The sequence below is a fragment of the Frankliniella occidentalis genome, unplaced genomic scaffold (genome assembly GCF_000697945.3).
Source record: "Frankliniella occidentalis isolate FOCC.00 unplaced genomic scaffold, Focc_3.1 Scaffold161, whole genome shotgun sequence".
In the NCBI taxonomy this organism is placed as follows: domain Eukaryota; kingdom Metazoa; phylum Arthropoda; class Insecta; order Thysanoptera; family Thripidae; genus Frankliniella; species Frankliniella occidentalis.
The window spans coordinates 78,489-94,950 of NW_026267287.1; the positions used below are offsets into that span (position 1 = coordinate 78,489).

At 43.0% G+C, this 16,462-nt stretch overlaps 2 protein-coding genes across 3 annotated transcripts; one reads left to right on the forward strand and one right to left on the reverse strand.

The window, feature by feature from the left end:
- Nucleotides 1-591: 591 nt before the first annotated feature.
- LOC113210603 (dual specificity mitogen-activated protein kinase kinase hemipterous) lies at nt 592-13,691 on the reverse strand. 2 transcript variants are annotated; one of them, XM_026428682.2, is made up of 11 exons: nt 13,548-13,691; nt 11,087-11,229; nt 10,874-10,987; nt 10,554-10,781; nt 10,292-10,471; nt 9,967-10,190; nt 9,626-9,883; nt 5,908-6,084; nt 5,627-5,830; nt 4,965-5,546; nt 592-4,882 (listed from the first exon to the last, which is right to left on the reverse strand). In XM_026428682.2, exons 2-11 carry the CDS (start codon nt 11,168-11,170, stop codon nt 4,636-4,638), a joined length of 2,298 nt encoding a protein of 765 aa, XP_026284467.1. In that variant the 5' UTR covers nt 11,171-11,229; nt 13,548-13,691; the 3' UTR covers nt 592-4,635. The 2 variants fall into 2 exon arrangements, with proteins under 2 accessions (XP_026284467.1, XP_026284466.1); XM_026428681.2 differs by lacking the exon at nt 13,548-13,691 and adding an exon at nt 11,687-12,169.
- On the forward strand, nt 12,924-16,392 carry LOC113210604 ((3R)-3-hydroxyacyl-CoA dehydrogenase). Its single transcript, XM_026428683.2, has 6 exons — nt 12,924-13,083; nt 13,565-13,683; nt 14,046-14,249; nt 14,672-14,850; nt 14,929-15,062; nt 15,330-16,392. Exons 1-6 carry the CDS (start codon nt 13,032-13,034, stop codon nt 15,425-15,427), a joined length of 786 nt encoding a protein of 261 aa, XP_026284468.1. The 5' UTR covers nt 12,924-13,031; the 3' UTR covers nt 15,428-16,392.
- Nucleotides 16,393-16,462: the final 70 nt, after the last annotated feature.

The following is a 16,462-nucleotide window of genomic DNA, read 5'->3' on the forward strand; positions in this document are numbered from 1 at the left end:
TTATTTCAACAACTGCCACTAAATGAAATAACATAATGTAATTAACTACTTTACTCGTTTTATTTACTAAAATAGATAAGTTAGGTTCGGACAAACGAGCTTCGGACAATCGGAGCCGTCTCCTCTCTCGCAGCAATGTTTTTCCATGAGAACAAATAATAATTTTTCCTTGAACATGTTATGCACTGCTCTGAGACTATCTTAGATAAAGTCTACCCTATAGTCTGAAGGTGTCTCAAATCTCGTCGACGGAAACCTTTTGTCCCTCTACCGGCCATGTGTGTTTCCGGGTGTGAGCCACAGCTGAGATAAGCATTACCTAAACAACAGCCTCATTGGCTCAGTTGGTACAGCGCGCGCTCCGGACGCGGATGGGCGCTGGTTCGAATACTGAGGACCATTTTCCCCATTTTTTACGGCATCCGAATGAACTGACCAGGCCTGCAGCCACAAATAGGTCCGTCGGATCCACCCGCACAGTTGCTTGGCGGGCTCACGTACACAATGCATTGCAGGGCGGTATCGTTAGCCTAAGTTAGGCTGTGTAGTGCAGGCATTAAATGGAAGGAAACCTTGGCGTACATGCCTGAATACAATCCTATGACAGATTTAATGTACACTTTATTCATTATGTACACATTGAACAATCTTTCAATTTTATTCTGAGATAAATATAGGTAGTTTGTTCAAACTATATTTACAATATTAAATGTACAGTGATAATTCTAAAGGAAATATGCATTTTGCTTACAGATAGGACAGAAAAAAATGTCAAGAAACTAGTGCTACACAGCACAAAGATGGAACTGTACAATCGTAAAACAATTACAGAATTGACAAGACGAATTCACAGTCTGTACTTTGGCTATACTGATAAATGACAAAAACAAAGCATGTGATGATTTCACTGCATGCACATAACTTCATAGGCAGTCTTTAGAGTAACTTCCTCTTACGAAAAAAAAAAAAAAGAAAAAAAAAAAAAAAAAAAAAAAAAAAGAAAAGACATTTATATTACACAACAGCTATAAGGAATGTCAAACTAGACCATACTTCACAAAAATAAGATCTTCATTGATAATTAAAAATCTTTACAAAAAGGATAGCTTTGGTGCTTAATCAGACAAAATTACATGAAGTAAGGAGCACCAGAAAAATACGGGAAAAATAGCAGCACCTCACAATCTAACTTCTTAATGGTGGCTAACAGCTTTTAACTGTGCAACTAAATGGCCACCAAACAATAAGGAAAGAGCATGATTGCCTGATCAACCAGTGACTAGTCTTCTGATCAGTGGCATAGAATTATTAGAATTATATACTACGACATACATATTCAAGTTATGACAAGGAAGCAATCAAAGGATCAACATTACAGAATAAACAAATTCAAGTGTCACAAACCCTGTGTGCTTCCCACAGACTACATTATGTATTTCAACTGGGACTTAAATTAATAATCTCTTATATAACGCCTCATTTAATTTACACTGCATGTTGACATATACTGTATAACACGTTAAACTGTTTGCAAACTGCACCAGAACTGCATTGAAAACACCACACACTGATAAATTGAACTTTCAAACACATTGAAAAATTAACATTTAAAATACATCAAAATTAGAAGCACCATGATATATGAGTGTAAAAATTATAAATAAAGATAAAGAATGAAATTATCAATCTGGCCAGAAAAACAGACATTCAACAAATAGGAAAATGATTGGCATGAATGTTTGATGGGAAAAAAAGAGTACAACTTGTGCACGTACGTTTAACAATGAAACAAGTAATCATACCATACAACATTAGATCAGCCACAACAATTCGAGATTTTAAGTGCTATGAATAATGTAATTCTTAACAATAATACAAAATCAGTAACATTTAAAAACCAAGCAACAAATAATAAAATTCAAATAATAACAAGTTATGAAGTTATGTATTGCAAGTTAATGAAACCATATTTCATTTTCATAACAACAGGATATAACGACAATAAAACAACTGTTGCTGTTCAGTAGTAACTAGACTGACAAGTTTTTCTTCTGTAGGTAAGAAAAGAGGGTGCAAATATGGGAGACAGTAAGAACAGAACCAATTTTTGATAGCTTGCATGATTTACCTTCCTAAACCTGCCTGTACATCCGTGTTTATGTGAATTTAGGGCGCACACGAATATAGGGCGCGCCCCGGTTTTGGAGCCGAAAAATCAGGAAAAATCGTTTCAACATGAATTTAAGGCGCGGCTACTTGACTCCCAAAGCCGAACGACCAGATGAGTGGGCTACGCGACCCAGTCGCATAGGTCATTCATATGCAGTCCCGTACGTTCCGTGTCGCTGTTTTGCCGAGAGAATTAGCCGACTTGCCCCTTCACCCACTTGAGAGCAAGAGAGACAGTAACCGTCTTTGTCGCACGGATGGTACGGGTCAGGGGTGAGAAACCTGGGAGAAACAAGAGGCGGGTCGACACGGGTCCCGTAGTCGCCCTCAGTCGGTTTTCCACGAAACTAAATACTTCCCCCCATTAAACGAGCGATTTCGGTCAAAAAATGCACTTTTGGTACGCATTTAAGGCGCACACGAGTATAAGGCGCACCCCACTTACTTTTCGGGCTCCAAAAAACGGCAAAAAGATGCGCACTAAATTCACATAAACACATAAACCTTAATCATCGCATTAAAATCTGTTTGGCACATATCTATACTGGAAATAAAAGAAAAGAATTCTAAAATGTTGAGAAGTTAATACAATGTAGACTAGTAGATAGCTAATGTATGTATGCCACAGAAAGAATTAGATATTAAATTATAGTTGAAAGCTTCCAAAACCCAAATCAGACTTGGACACACTTTGATGAACCCTTTGGTAAAAACACGACAGAGCAACCACGTATTTTGATGATTTCTAACACTTAATTCCCAAATATTCTTCTAAGTTCAATATATAAAAATACAGCAGTTTAAATCAATTCATAATAACTACAGGAAAAAATATATTAAACTGATACAGAATCAAAGAAGCTTCAGGAGCTCACAAGAGTTCTCTGAAAGTTAAAATAGATTTTTGAGTAATGGTTGATACTATGATACACAAAAACTTACTCATAATTACAAGCAATAAAACAATCAAAGAAAAAAAAAACAATATCACAATGGCACCTCAGTATTAGCGATGGGTAAGTTTCACCAAACATTGGCCTGAAGAGGCATCAGACAAGAAGCAAGTCAATGAGCGCTTTACTGACCTTAACAAAATACACTGAATTACAAGAAGAGAGTGACACCTACAGCTTAATAAGGATTCAAATGCAATTCCTATTCATAACTGTTGAACTCAGATATTTACTTTTCATAATAAACTAATAAGTCAGATAAGCTGTGGCATGTAGCACTGTAAATCAGTACAAAATAGAGACTAACTGTTCGATCTATATTTAACTCACATTGCTTTGCAGCTTTAGTGGAGCCATGTCAATGCACTAAAGCATTTCAATAGTGTAGTACCAGAGTGAGGGACTGATTAAGCTGATTGATTGGGTACAACCAACAAGGCCCATACAAGTTTCACATACGGTACTTTTCCACTTTGCTATTCCGAATTTCTAGCCACACACTTTTCCCCTCTTTAAAAAACCATTTCTGAAAGGACCTTTGAAAATACAATTTCATCGGACTGATTAAAGGTACTCGAACAATGAATGTTCTCTGAGGGAAAGTTCAGACGAGAGGAAACACGCGCTGAGTGAGAGCCATTCCACCCTATGTTCTCAAAAACGTTTCCTCATGTAACTATGAAGAACATTCATTGTGGGAGTACCTTAACACAATATCTTCACCGCTAAAATTAAAAAGGTATGTCTATTGGATGCCAAACCAGTACTCGTGACAAGAGAAAAGTATTCGAGGAATGGGTTCATAGCAGTACATTCAACACTGCCTAGACAACAAAGATTAATTTATAATCTTAATACTAAAATTGAGCAGGTTACTATGGTAAAGTGAGTGCTTTGAGAGAACAATAATTGTACTTCAAGATGTCCTGCAAGTGGCTTCACCAAAAGTGCTACACAATGAGAAGACTACTCTCATGGTAAAAATTTCCGAAGTCAGTTATAAATTTCCATCATGAGCTTCTTTAGCTTTCACCTCAAACAGGTACACATACCTATTCACACTTCTGCCCTCAAATTCAAACATTTGAAACATCATTTTTAGTGTAGTCAGAAATTATCACATTAAAATTGTTGCATATAAATAAAAAGATTCAATAAGATAAAAATGGATACCTTAAAGCAGTCAAATCAATTTTTCTAAATTTTAGGAGTTGTCAATAGATATTGACAGCTATTTACTAATTAATTACTAGTTGTGACTTCTGTTTCAATGGCTTGGTACACAATAAATACCATAATAATATAGAGGACACATTCCGTCTTGATTTCAACTCATTCAAGTGGATTTATAAAGCATGCAATGAAATGACAGTCCCCCACAGGATATCAGAAAACAAAAGAGGAATTAGATACTAAGACACAAAACTTATCTGGCTGGGAAATTAAGGAAATGACTGTCTTTAACTGAATACATCCACTAACGGTTGGAAAACCAAAGACGGCTAAGTTTTCGTCAGAGATCATGCAAGTCTGATGATGCTCCAAACATACGTCGCTGTGGTTGAGGTGTATAATGAAACCTTGCACGAATGCTATCAAAACGTCGAACTTGAGGGGAACCTGGTGTTGAGCTTGTGCCACTTGTACTGTTGACTTGACTTGCACTTGATAATAATACACTTGTTCCATTGAAACTGTTAGGTCCACCCTCAGTTGAGAGTCTACGTGGAGGAGGTTGAGGAGGTGATGGTGACACATACCTTAAAAATAGATTGAAGGTTTCAAATTTATACACAGATTACTAAGTAAATGTCAAGTACAAAATAAGCCAAGAAAACATACCTGCGAGGAAGAGAAGGTGAGCCATCAAGGACTCCTCTTCTAACAGGAGAGACATCAAGGAAACCTCTACGTCCAGCAAGAGGTGATGCTGAACCATCACTCAGTCCCAAGCGACTGAGCCTTGGAGGTGGGTCAGGACTTGGGGGAGGAGGACCAGGAGAGGCATTTCTAGTTGGTCGCGGAGGGGGTAATCGGCCAGGGCTGCCTGGTGAACTGCTAACTGAATGGCTACTTCCACCTAAGTTAAATTTCAAAATAGATGTGAATCTCTTCTTGCCTAAGTTTGTAGACTCTTCTCCTTTTAAGTTTTCTAATGGTTCACTTGATATTGGAAAATTGGCTGCCTGGGAATATCCAGTAAGAGGAAGGTGATTGTGATAATGGTAATGATGGACTACAGGGTTTAGGTTTGGCTGTTGTTGCTGCTGCTGTTGTTGTTGTTGCTGCTGCTGCTGATGGTAAAACCTCTGTAGAACTAGCGGACTGGTGCTACCAGGCAAAGATGTATCTCTATTACTAGGCTGAGGAGGTTCAGAGGGAAATCTTTTTCTACCAGGTATTGGTGAGTTAATAAAGCCAGGGCTGAAAAGAATAAAATGATTGGGTTTTATAAAGTTTCAAGTAAATTCTGAAGCTTGGCATTGCACAGAAACACAACATACCCAATATGAAGACGATGTGAATCCCACTCAACAGCTCTAGCCTCCTGAGCTTGCCAGAAGGCATGGGCTGGGGACATGGGTGGTGGAGTAGAACGTAAATTACTAGCCTCTACACCAACTGGTTCCACAGCATTTGCCATACGGGATGAATGGAAAGGTGAAAAACGACCACCTGATGATGTGTCTGATGAACCAATAGTGCGCCTACGGAAGGAGTGCAATGAACAATGAGTTCTAGCGCCAGACATATATTATATATCCTATTGTACCTCTTAACTTACCGCCCACTATTTGAAGAGACTGATTCTCCATTAGTAAAGTGGTGGCTATGAGACGGTAAGGGCTGATATTGTGCCACAGGATAAAATGTTCTACCTGTTTCAGAAACAGATCTCACATGTTGGGGGTAGTTTGTTGAAGGATTTCTTCGTACAGATGGTGATGCTGTCCCAGGAAACCTGAAATGAGCAAAGAGAAAAAGTAAAAATAAGAGGATAATACATGAAAGATGAGAGAATGTTATGTGAAGTATTGAAAAGTTATCGTTATGTTTACTGTAGCTGGATATGATGTGAGAGCTAAATGCAAATGGTTGTAGATAATAGCAAAGAACCATGCAAAAGTTGTACCATAAACCCATACTCAAGCTTGACTAAAATAAAATTGGCATGCACTTCAAAAAGAATAATAGTAGAATACTCACCTGATCACTGATAAACACTGATATAAGGTGACTTACTACTTGTGCACAGAGGAATTATGGATAAAATGTTATTGAATTGTTCCAGATGAGTCCATTCAGTTCCTTCATTACAATTAACTAGAAAACATTTGCGCTCCAGCAATTCTTAAAATATTGCACTACAAATTCAAAAGACTTGCGAATTATACTGGCATAAATATATCGATTAGAACCAACACGTGTCAAGATATACTAATGGCCCAGGAGCCAGAGGGAGTTAATTCTCTATGATAAATGTCGATAATTATATCAATCAAATTGAAGTTGTGACACATGACTGAAGGGACATCAATGTGGCTGCACTACAGCTAATTCACACTACACATGACCACTATAAGCACTAACGACAAACCAAGTCACCATTTGGGTCAGGTACAGAAAAAAAAATTATAGTGTTAAGACTGCATCAGCTTTATTACTACAGAGCAGTTCTACAAATAATAGAGGCGCTGAAAACATGGCATGCATGAAGACTTCTTTAGCCCATGTAGAAAACCTTTTGGAATTCATTACGATGCTCAGTATCCATACAATAGCTCATTGAACGTTAACCACTAGCAACTGGATCACAAAACAAAAGTGGCAAGTAGAGTCGTTTACAAAGAAACATTTTATGTCTGAACCCAAACTTGTCTTTTGAAAAATGACCATGCACAAGCCAAAAGTCATTCCTTGGTTGGATAGGGTATTATACTAATCAAATACATCATCAAACTCATCACCCGTATGACATAAAACCTCACTAAAATCCAACAGGCTCCATAATTGCAATGCATAATTTCTTTGCAAAGATCCCAACTAAAAGAAAAGTAATCATGCAAAATATATGGCATGAGCATGAGGCTAAACATGCAAAAATATGAATATCTTACACCATATACTGTACTTTTAGTGGAACAGTATTATCTAAATCAAAAGAAAGAACAGAAAAGATAGTTGAAAGTTTGATCCTTTGCCACACACTGCAGGTAGACCTCTTAGCAGTGGGGTTGCATGCAAAAGCTTTTGGCAAATGAGATAAAACACTATAGCCAAACAACAGAGCATTTGCTCCAGTAAATTAATCAAACTGTGTTTCTAGGAAAATTAATAGAGATTATTAAAATTCAAAATCAACAGCTTTTTAAAAAGTAGAGAGGAAATAAGCAGCATTACAATTACAAAGCCTGGATAATATCACACTTTTTTTTCATAAACTGGACTGAAAACTACTAGCAACAGTCATCATGTGGCAATGTTGTCTAGTTCTTTATCACAGAAAAATTGACACCGATAGGGTGAATATCCTTGCTTTTCTAGAGCTACAGAAATTTACCAGAAAATGCATTGTATTGGAATAAGCCAATTTAAGAATAATCTGTTTGATAGCTAGTGGAATAAATATCACAAATTTTGGAACTCTGTATTGAGAAGTACACACAGTACTTGGATGTGACTAAAATATTTTCCAGATAGTACTTTACTTGTGCTATAAGTGCTACTTCCAACACGGTTAAGAAGAATGAAATTTGCTCTTAAAGGAAAGCCGGATATAACTTAAACACGAAAATAAGATGCTAGAAATTATACTCAGGGTTGTCAAGAACTAGGTACTTGTTTATCAACAGCTTTGTAAAACTATGAAAACACACACTACTCTCAATACTTTAAGGGAAACAAATGAAGTATCTGATTTATGTTTAGGCAGAATCCTCAGTATCCCTAGCACCATTTCATATTAGTACAGGTCAAGCAGAAAACCAAAACCACTTCAATTCACACACAGGTAATAACCACGATTCATGTTCCTCTACACATGCAGACAATGGTAACAAAATACTCAATATTTTCACTACATTTTTCAAGTATGTATAACTTGGTGAAAAGATAACTTAAAATTGCAGTTTTAAGTTTGTCCTCTAAGTTTTCTTTATTCCTATTCATGAAATGTATTGAAATAAAGGAATGATAAAGGCAATGTTCCAATTAACAAGCAAAGGAATGAAATCTTACTTATTAACAGCCCAGTGAGCGATAAAGTTTCATGGTTCATTCACTACAATAATTTACTTCAAAAATTATACCATGATACTGCTGCTGTTGGAGCTTTTAGTTATGACTATACAAATGGGGCAAAAACTCAAAAATAATACTTAACACTCCAGAAAAGTTGATATAGAGAGTGGATTTCATATATATATCACAATCAATATTTTCCTTTCAAAATTTGATAAGAAAAGATACAAGCCCATTTAAATGATCGGAGAGGCAACGTCACTGACAAAGGAAAAGCCCATTTTATTACCTTCTAAATGGGAGAAGTCAGACTTTACATGTAGTAAATCTAAGAATAAATTAAGGGTTAGGTTGTAGAAGTATTACTTAAAAGAGAGAGGGGGAAAAACTATGGAGAGGTCTTAGAAACAGGTAGCCAGAGGAACCATATCCCTCAAAATACCCCCTGTTTCAAAAAGAAGTTAGATTTAACAGTGGCTTACAATTAAGAAATTCCTCATAAAATGATACCCCTTATTTTTGGAATAACTAGAACATTAAATAGAGCTACAATGTAAAATCTTTTGACTCACCCACACAAAATCATAAAAATACTACATGGGTAGAGGCAAGTCAACTAATTTAAAGATAGGCATGCTCCTCAGAATTAGAGTAAAAATTGAATGGCCTCAAAAACCGTTTGCTCAAACATTATTACAAAATACGTATCTACTTTGATACTTTTGAAACACTTGATCAATTTAAATCCTAATAAATCCCATGTGACTCTAGATCAAGTCTTTCAGCAAATAATACACTACAGTACTGTAAAGCAAAATCTAAACAAGGAGTTTTTTCCATCACCACTATCAACAAGAAAACAAAAGTTCATTGATACTGCAAAACATGCTTGAAGAGGAATACACTTCCAAATTCAATCTTGGAAAGTCAGTCCTGAGGCCACTCAAAATCACCAGAACCAAGCAAATCCAAAATAAAGGACGGATTAAAATTTGAAAACGTTTTGAAATATCAATTTAAAATGGCAGATAATTATCATACCTTATCAAACCCCAAGCAGGTAAATTTAACATAATTTTCCTAAGTAACCGCAAGCCAAAATTTATTTTTGAAGAGAATAGACTACTGATGAATGACAATAACACAAAATACTAATGAGTCTAAATTGCTTTCTTGTCAAAATCTACATTACTGATCCAGAGGTTGAGCAGTGAAATATTGGCATATTCAACTGCATTACACCAAATATTTTTCCAACCTACCTTTTCATTGGGGAATTCAAGATGGGAGGTGAAGTAACGCTGGTGTTAACTGGAGCAGAGACTAAAGGTGCTGGAGTAAGTTGACTGGAGAGGGTTGACTCAGATGGCCTCCGAGAACTATTGGGATCTTGAAGTTTAGGTTCTGTCTCCTTTTCATACCACTCTGCCACATTAACTTCAGTTATCTCATATTTTGTGATAAACGGATGTTGCAATAATTTGCGGTATTTTGGCCGGTTTTTGTAGTCTTTAGTTAAACTGCACAGGGAAAAAAAGATGAGGTATAGAATCAAAAGTTAACTTGTAGCAGAAAATAAGATGATTTAAATTTTAACTCATACCAGCAGTTAACAAAATCACGAAACTCCGCACTAAAATTTTGATCTGACGGAAGGCTAGGAGGATCACTTTGAAGAACTTTAGTCAGCACTTCAAAATCAGTGACACAATTGTTGTATGGGAAAACTCCAGTTGCTAACTCGACAAGGGTGATACCCAGACTCCAAACATCAGCTCGGATATCATAATCAGGATGCCGAGGATCTGGAGGGTCTATTCTCTCAGGCTGAAAATTAACTTAAATTTTAATATATATTGAAAGTACACTAAAGAGTATAAGCAAAACAAAAATTCAAATTTTTCAAGAATAATTTGTAGACAACCCACCGCCATGTACGCAGCACATCCAGCACTTCTTGTTTGGGCTTTTGAGTCCACCAATCGTCCAGAAATTCCAAAGTCACAAAGTTTGACATTTCCTCTCTTATCAAGTAAAATATTTGACGGCTTTACATCCCTATGAATGACACCATGTGTCTCCTTAAGATAATCTAAAGCTTTCACAGTCTAGAAATTTAAAAAAATAAATTATTAGAAGCACAGAAAAATATTAAAATAGAAGTTCTGATTCTTAGACAGTTCCACTTACTGCCACTGTAACTTTGCCAAGTATGTGCTCTGGTATAGGTTTCCGTAGCCGTTTCAGCAACTTATCAAAACAGGTGTCCATAAGTTCCATACATATCCACACATCTGCTTCCAGAATGAAGCAGCCTACACATTGTACAATAAATGGGCAGTCATCTGACTTAAGCACTACTTCGATATCCATAGTGATACGTTTATTTTCATCACTATTTCCTGATCTCCTCATTTGCTGGTGAAAAATAATTATATTGAAACATAACACTTAAGACCACAAAACTAAGTAAATTCATAGTAATCTCAAGAAAAAGAAAATAATATTACCTTGACAGCAATAATTACATTGCTAGGTTTGTGGCACATTTTTACAACAAGGCCGCAAGTACCATTTCCTAACTCTCCCAGATGATCCATGTCAGAAACTTGAGTACGGTATTCCTAGAAAGAACAATCGAATTATAAATATAGTTATAAAATAAGTTAAAAGGTAAAACTCCAGACACTAGAGCTACTTTAACTCCTCCATGGTACACACACCTGTCCATTGATTTTAAGAAGACCACTTCGTTGGATGATTTCTTGCCACCTTGTATCATCTTCATGACTGTTCCTCTGTGGCATAGGTTGAGGGACTGGCAAGTCAACAGGCGGTCGTCTACGTGTGGGGGGTCCGCAAGTAACTACAAACAAATACACAATGATATAGATTTTACAAAACACTTCAATTTGATGGGTGGGCCTACCATGATGAACGTTGAGGTTAACTCTTAGGCTGGGAACACTGCCTTTATTAAGTGGTACAGGCTTAGGCAAGTTTCTTGTGTTTCAAAAATGTTTGATTGCCAGCAAGTGTTCAACTCTACCTACCATAGAATGAAAGTATGCATGACAATGGAGTATTGGTTGTGAAGTGAGAAAAGTAACCCATTGAGCAGTAGGCACAAGTCTTGTTTGACAGGTTAAAAGTAGGGTGAGAAACAGAGCCATCGGTGAAGGCATCAGTGCATGTATATTTTAGAGTACCTCAGAAGTTTAAACTTCAGGGAAATCCCATAAAATTTGGGACTGAGGAATAATATTAAGTGGCGAAGCAAATCGCTGTGATGAGTCCACACTCTGGTAATAACATGGACTTACGTTTATCGGGACGGGCTGGTCGCCCAACCCCGAGACTGTCATTTCCAGGTCTTGCTATTGGAATGTTTCGCGGCGGCAGAAACCTTGCAAGGTTATTAATTTGCTCTTCTAGCGACGGAGTCGACATTTTTCGGCCTAGGCGAAAAACATCAAGTGTTTTCGTTTTCAGCTAGTTACTGCAGTTACTGTCTTCTCTTCTCATTGGCCTAGAGAGAGACATGAAGCAAACGGCCAGCACACTGCACTTTGCGGACCAAAGCCGACACGTCGCTCTGCTTCTACTCAAAATGCAAAGCGTGAAAAAGAAGAGTACGGCGTTCATCGAGGCTTTCTCAAAAGACGTGAGAATGTCCGCATCCTGCTGTACAAGTGAAATGAATTCAACGGCTCTGTCAACGGGGAAAGCCAAGGCGTGCGCCTCGCGCGGAGAAAAACTGAACTACTGTTGAGCGCGCCATCATGAAATGACAGCGGCAATGATTCCCTGTCATCGCAAATGTAGGTCACATGTCAATAACAAGCTGTCACGAATGAGGAGGATTGCTACCCGGCGAGCCGAGACAAACGTGGAGGATTGACCTAGAATGTCAGCTTTTTACCCAAACATTCTGATATGAACATTATTTCTGGCAACTGTCTTTGTTTACTTTCGCGGGAGGCTTTGTGCCGCGCGGAGGCGTTCTGGCCTGACCGAACAACAACACCCTTCCTTTCAATCCCTCTTTACTCCACAGGAAATAAAAGGTATATTTTATTTTTTCATTTTGTTATTTTTGTGCCCTTTGCCCATACTGAAACGGGCCGAACGGGCCGAACCGTACCTCCCTGTGAGGTAGGCCAAGGACAAGGACGTGAGCCGTGTGTGTTGTGGGGATTGGGGGGAGGGGGGGATACAACGACCATTAACCGGTCTACATTACCCGAAATTAGTATCAACGGCTTTGTCTGGTGGTGGGCGTTTTCTGACGCCTTCCACCGCCCCTGTTGCGCCACGCCACCGCGGCTCCTTATCGCCTGGAAGGAGCGAGGGAGATAGCGACGCGCACGATCATTTGCCATCTCGCTCCATCGCCGTCCCCCTCGGCCCGCAGGAGCGAGTGAGACAGACGATGTGGACGCGGGCAGAAGTCAGCCCCCCCCCCCCCCCCCCCCCCCCCCCGCAGGGGGGGGGGGGAAAAAGGGGGGGGGGGGGGGGGAAAACCCCCCCCCCCCCCCCCCCCCCCGGTGCAGACAGGAGGCCGCGGCTGTCGCGGCGCGGGGCGGGGCGGTGGCACGTCGGCGGCGCAGTGCCGAGGCAGTTCAGTTTCAGTCCGCGATCCGATCCGACAGCTAGGCCCGGTCCGACATGGCAGACTTGAATACGGGGCTGCTCCGCGGCAGGGTGGCCCTCGTCACGGGTACGCACGCACCCCCGCCGAAACCCGAGGCCCGCGGCTCCCTGAGGTGCTCCCCGAGGCTCTCCCGGAGGCTCTCCCCGAGGTCCTCCCCGAGGTCCTCCCCGAGGTCCTAGCTCCCCGAGGTCCTCCCCGAGGCCCTCCCCGAGCCCTCTCCCCGAGGCCCTCCCTGAGCCCCCTCCCCGATGCCCTCCCCGAGGCCCTCCCCGAGCCCCCTCCCCGAGGCCTTCCCCGAGGCCTTCCCCGAGGCTCTCCCTGTAGACTGATTCCGAAGAACCCTCAAGGCGCTGCCCTATGAGTGCGACAAGGACGGAGCTATACGACAGGTATAGGAGAGGGTTCTTCGGAATCAGTCGATCGGCTGAGCTCCTTCCCGAAGTCCTCCCCCAGGCTCTCCCTGAGGTCCTCCCCGAGGTCCTCCCCTCCCCCCCCCCCCCCACCGTCCTGGTACTTCCCCCCTGACGCACCCGCGGGCTGCTTGCAGGCGCCGGCAGCGGCATCGGTCGCAGCACGTGCGTGGCGATGGCGCGAGAGGGGGCGAGCCTCGTCCTGGCCGACATCAACGAGGCCGGCGCGGCGGAGACGCTGTCGCTCATCCAGCAGGTGACGAGCTCTCCCTGTGAGACAGTGGACATCGAACCGACGCCAAATCAACGTCAAAACTAGACCAGGTGGCTGATTAACCCCGTTCGCTTAAAATGTAGTTATGCTGTACCGCACGCACGAGTGCGAGCGGGTTTGCCTATCGCCCCTGTATACGGCGCCTCGCAGGCCGAGCGAGTAAGCCACCCGCCCGCACTCGTGCGTGCGGTACAGCATAACTTTAGAAGTGAGCGGGGTTAATCAGCCATGTGGTACATGCTGAACCGGCGTCGGATCGACTGCGAAATCATTGAAATTTCCGTCGGTTTGACGTCGACGACGTTGGTGGGTTTCTGCCTGGCCCTGCGGTGCCCCTGCGGCAGGACGGCGCGCCCGGTCACCACCTGCCGCTGCGCCTGGACGTGACGGACGAGGCCGCGGTGGACGCCGTGCTCCGCGAGGTGCAGCGGCACTTCGGCCGGCCCGCCGACATCGTCGTCAACAGCGCGGGCATCATGGGGCCCGTCGCCTTCCTGCTGGACCTCGACGTCAAGGCGATGAGGGAAGCCTACACGATCAATGTTGAGGTGAGGGGAAAGTGCCTCTTCGAGCGTCGGAACTGCGGGTGTGCAAGTGATATCGTTTCGACGTCAGCTATGGATATCGACGCGACATGCCAGAGGGGACTGCCTACCTCCAAGCCGGCTGTCCCTAGCTGTCCCCTCAGAGATAACACACAGGGCACGCGCCCGCTGCTTCCGCGGTCCGCAAAGTTCGCTGACATCAAATTAATCTACTGCGCTTTGGCGATAACTCGAAACGCAAACGTCTTGCTGGTCGAGGACCGCGGCGCCGCTTTGACGGGCCCGCCGCCGACGGCGGTGAAGGACGCCGACTGCAACAGCTGCAGGGGGATGGGGAGGGAGGGGGCAGGGGGCTTTTACTACTGGTCTCGACCCCGCCGTCGTGCGTCGTGACCTCTCCCGCCTGTATGCTTCTCGTCCCCCAGGGCACCTTCATCGTGATGCGGGCGTTCGCTCGCGCCCTCAAGGAGGCCCAGCGCGGCGGCGCCGTCGTCAACCTCTCCAGCGTGGGCAAGCTCGCCTGCTTCCCCAAGCGGGGGCACTACGCCGCCACCAAGGGCGCCGTCAGCGTGCTCACCCAGACCGCCTCCAGGGAGTGGGCGCCGTGAGTAGGGGTCTTCGAGGGGTACTCCACTTATTCAACAATAAGAGTACACAGATTTTATGGTCCTCAATTCCGTAGCTTGGGCATTCGCGTCAACGCGGTGCTCCCCGGGATGGTGGACACCCCCATGACGCAGAACGGAGCCCCTCCCGGCGTGCGGGAGGAGGCCATCAAGAGCATGACCTCCTTGGGGCGGATGGCGAAGCCTGAGGGTGAGTCCACGAACAAAGAGCCGTGTCGATACCGGATTGGACCGGGAGATATAAAACAAAATAGAAAAAACACAGATCTGAAAATCATTATTTTTTATATGATTTCTGGTGATTTCCATAAATACTTTCGCCGAGTGCAAGTGTGAGCCGTCGGCGACTCACGGTGGGGGAAGGGGGGCATAGGCATTATTATCTGATAAGACGTACAAAACCCGTACATGCATAAACAACACTGTTGGAAATGGGGCCTTACCGTTCTGCTCACAGAGATTGCCGAGGTCATCGTGTTCCTGGCCTCCGACCGCAGCAGCTACATGACGGGCGCCGAGGTCCCCGTGTCCGGCGGCATCTTCGGGGCGATCTGACGAAGCAGGCGTCGGCAGCGTCGGCGGCGTCCCCCGCGTCGGCGTCAGCGTCCGCGGCAATAACCCGACGACTGGCGGCATCTTGAGGGCCTTGTCGGCGGCGGGGCGCGGCCCGGAGCAGCACCCCAGGGCAGCACCCATGGCGCACAAGTGACCTAAGACTACTATCGTCGCCAGAAGGAAATCTCGCCAGCCCGCCTCCAGCAGCAGCAGCCCCCCCCTCCCTATTTTCCTACTTCTATTTCCGCCGTTATCGCAGAGCATGTTAATCCAAGGAGGAATTTGAGCCCTGATTGTCACCATGACGTCAAAATAAGGGACCATTTCGACGCCATGGTGAGAGTTCAGGGCTCAAATTCCTCTTTGGTGCTCCATGTCAAACATGAAATCGAAAATATGCCATCAAACACGACATCGAAAAGTCAAAGTGATGTCACAACGATATCGTTCGCCGACATCGTTTTTCACCGCCATTTCGCACTAGGTAACAACGTCGCGTGATAAAAACTGACATGTAAAATACTCCTCCCGCGTCTCGCCCAGGTAGAACACGTTTGTCAAAATGATGTCAAAATGACCTCATTTTGACCCTAATCGTCAAAATTTACTGCGCCTACGTAGCCAGAATGAGCTCATTTTGACGTCAAATGAGGGTCATTGACGAGTTTTTGACGTTTGTGTTCTACCTGGGTCTTCCCTGTCACCAGAGAGCGCAAATAGCCTCAGTTTAAACGGCGTCTTCCGTCAGCCAACGACGCATCGAGCACTGGATGTCGAACGGCTGTCGTTTCAGGGGATCGACACTTGCACTGAGTGTACAAGTCCCAGTCAACCCCGTAACGGCATACGCGCGGCTACGTAATATAATTGTGATACTACTGTTTCTTGTGCGGACCATATCATATCAGCAGCCCCTTCACCAAAGAAATGGTAATAAAAATAATAAACGTTTGAAAACTTTTGAAGTGACGCGTTTACCGCAAACAGCAATGTTGCTTCGCTCAGCATCCCCCCCCCCCCTCCTTTTTTTACGCG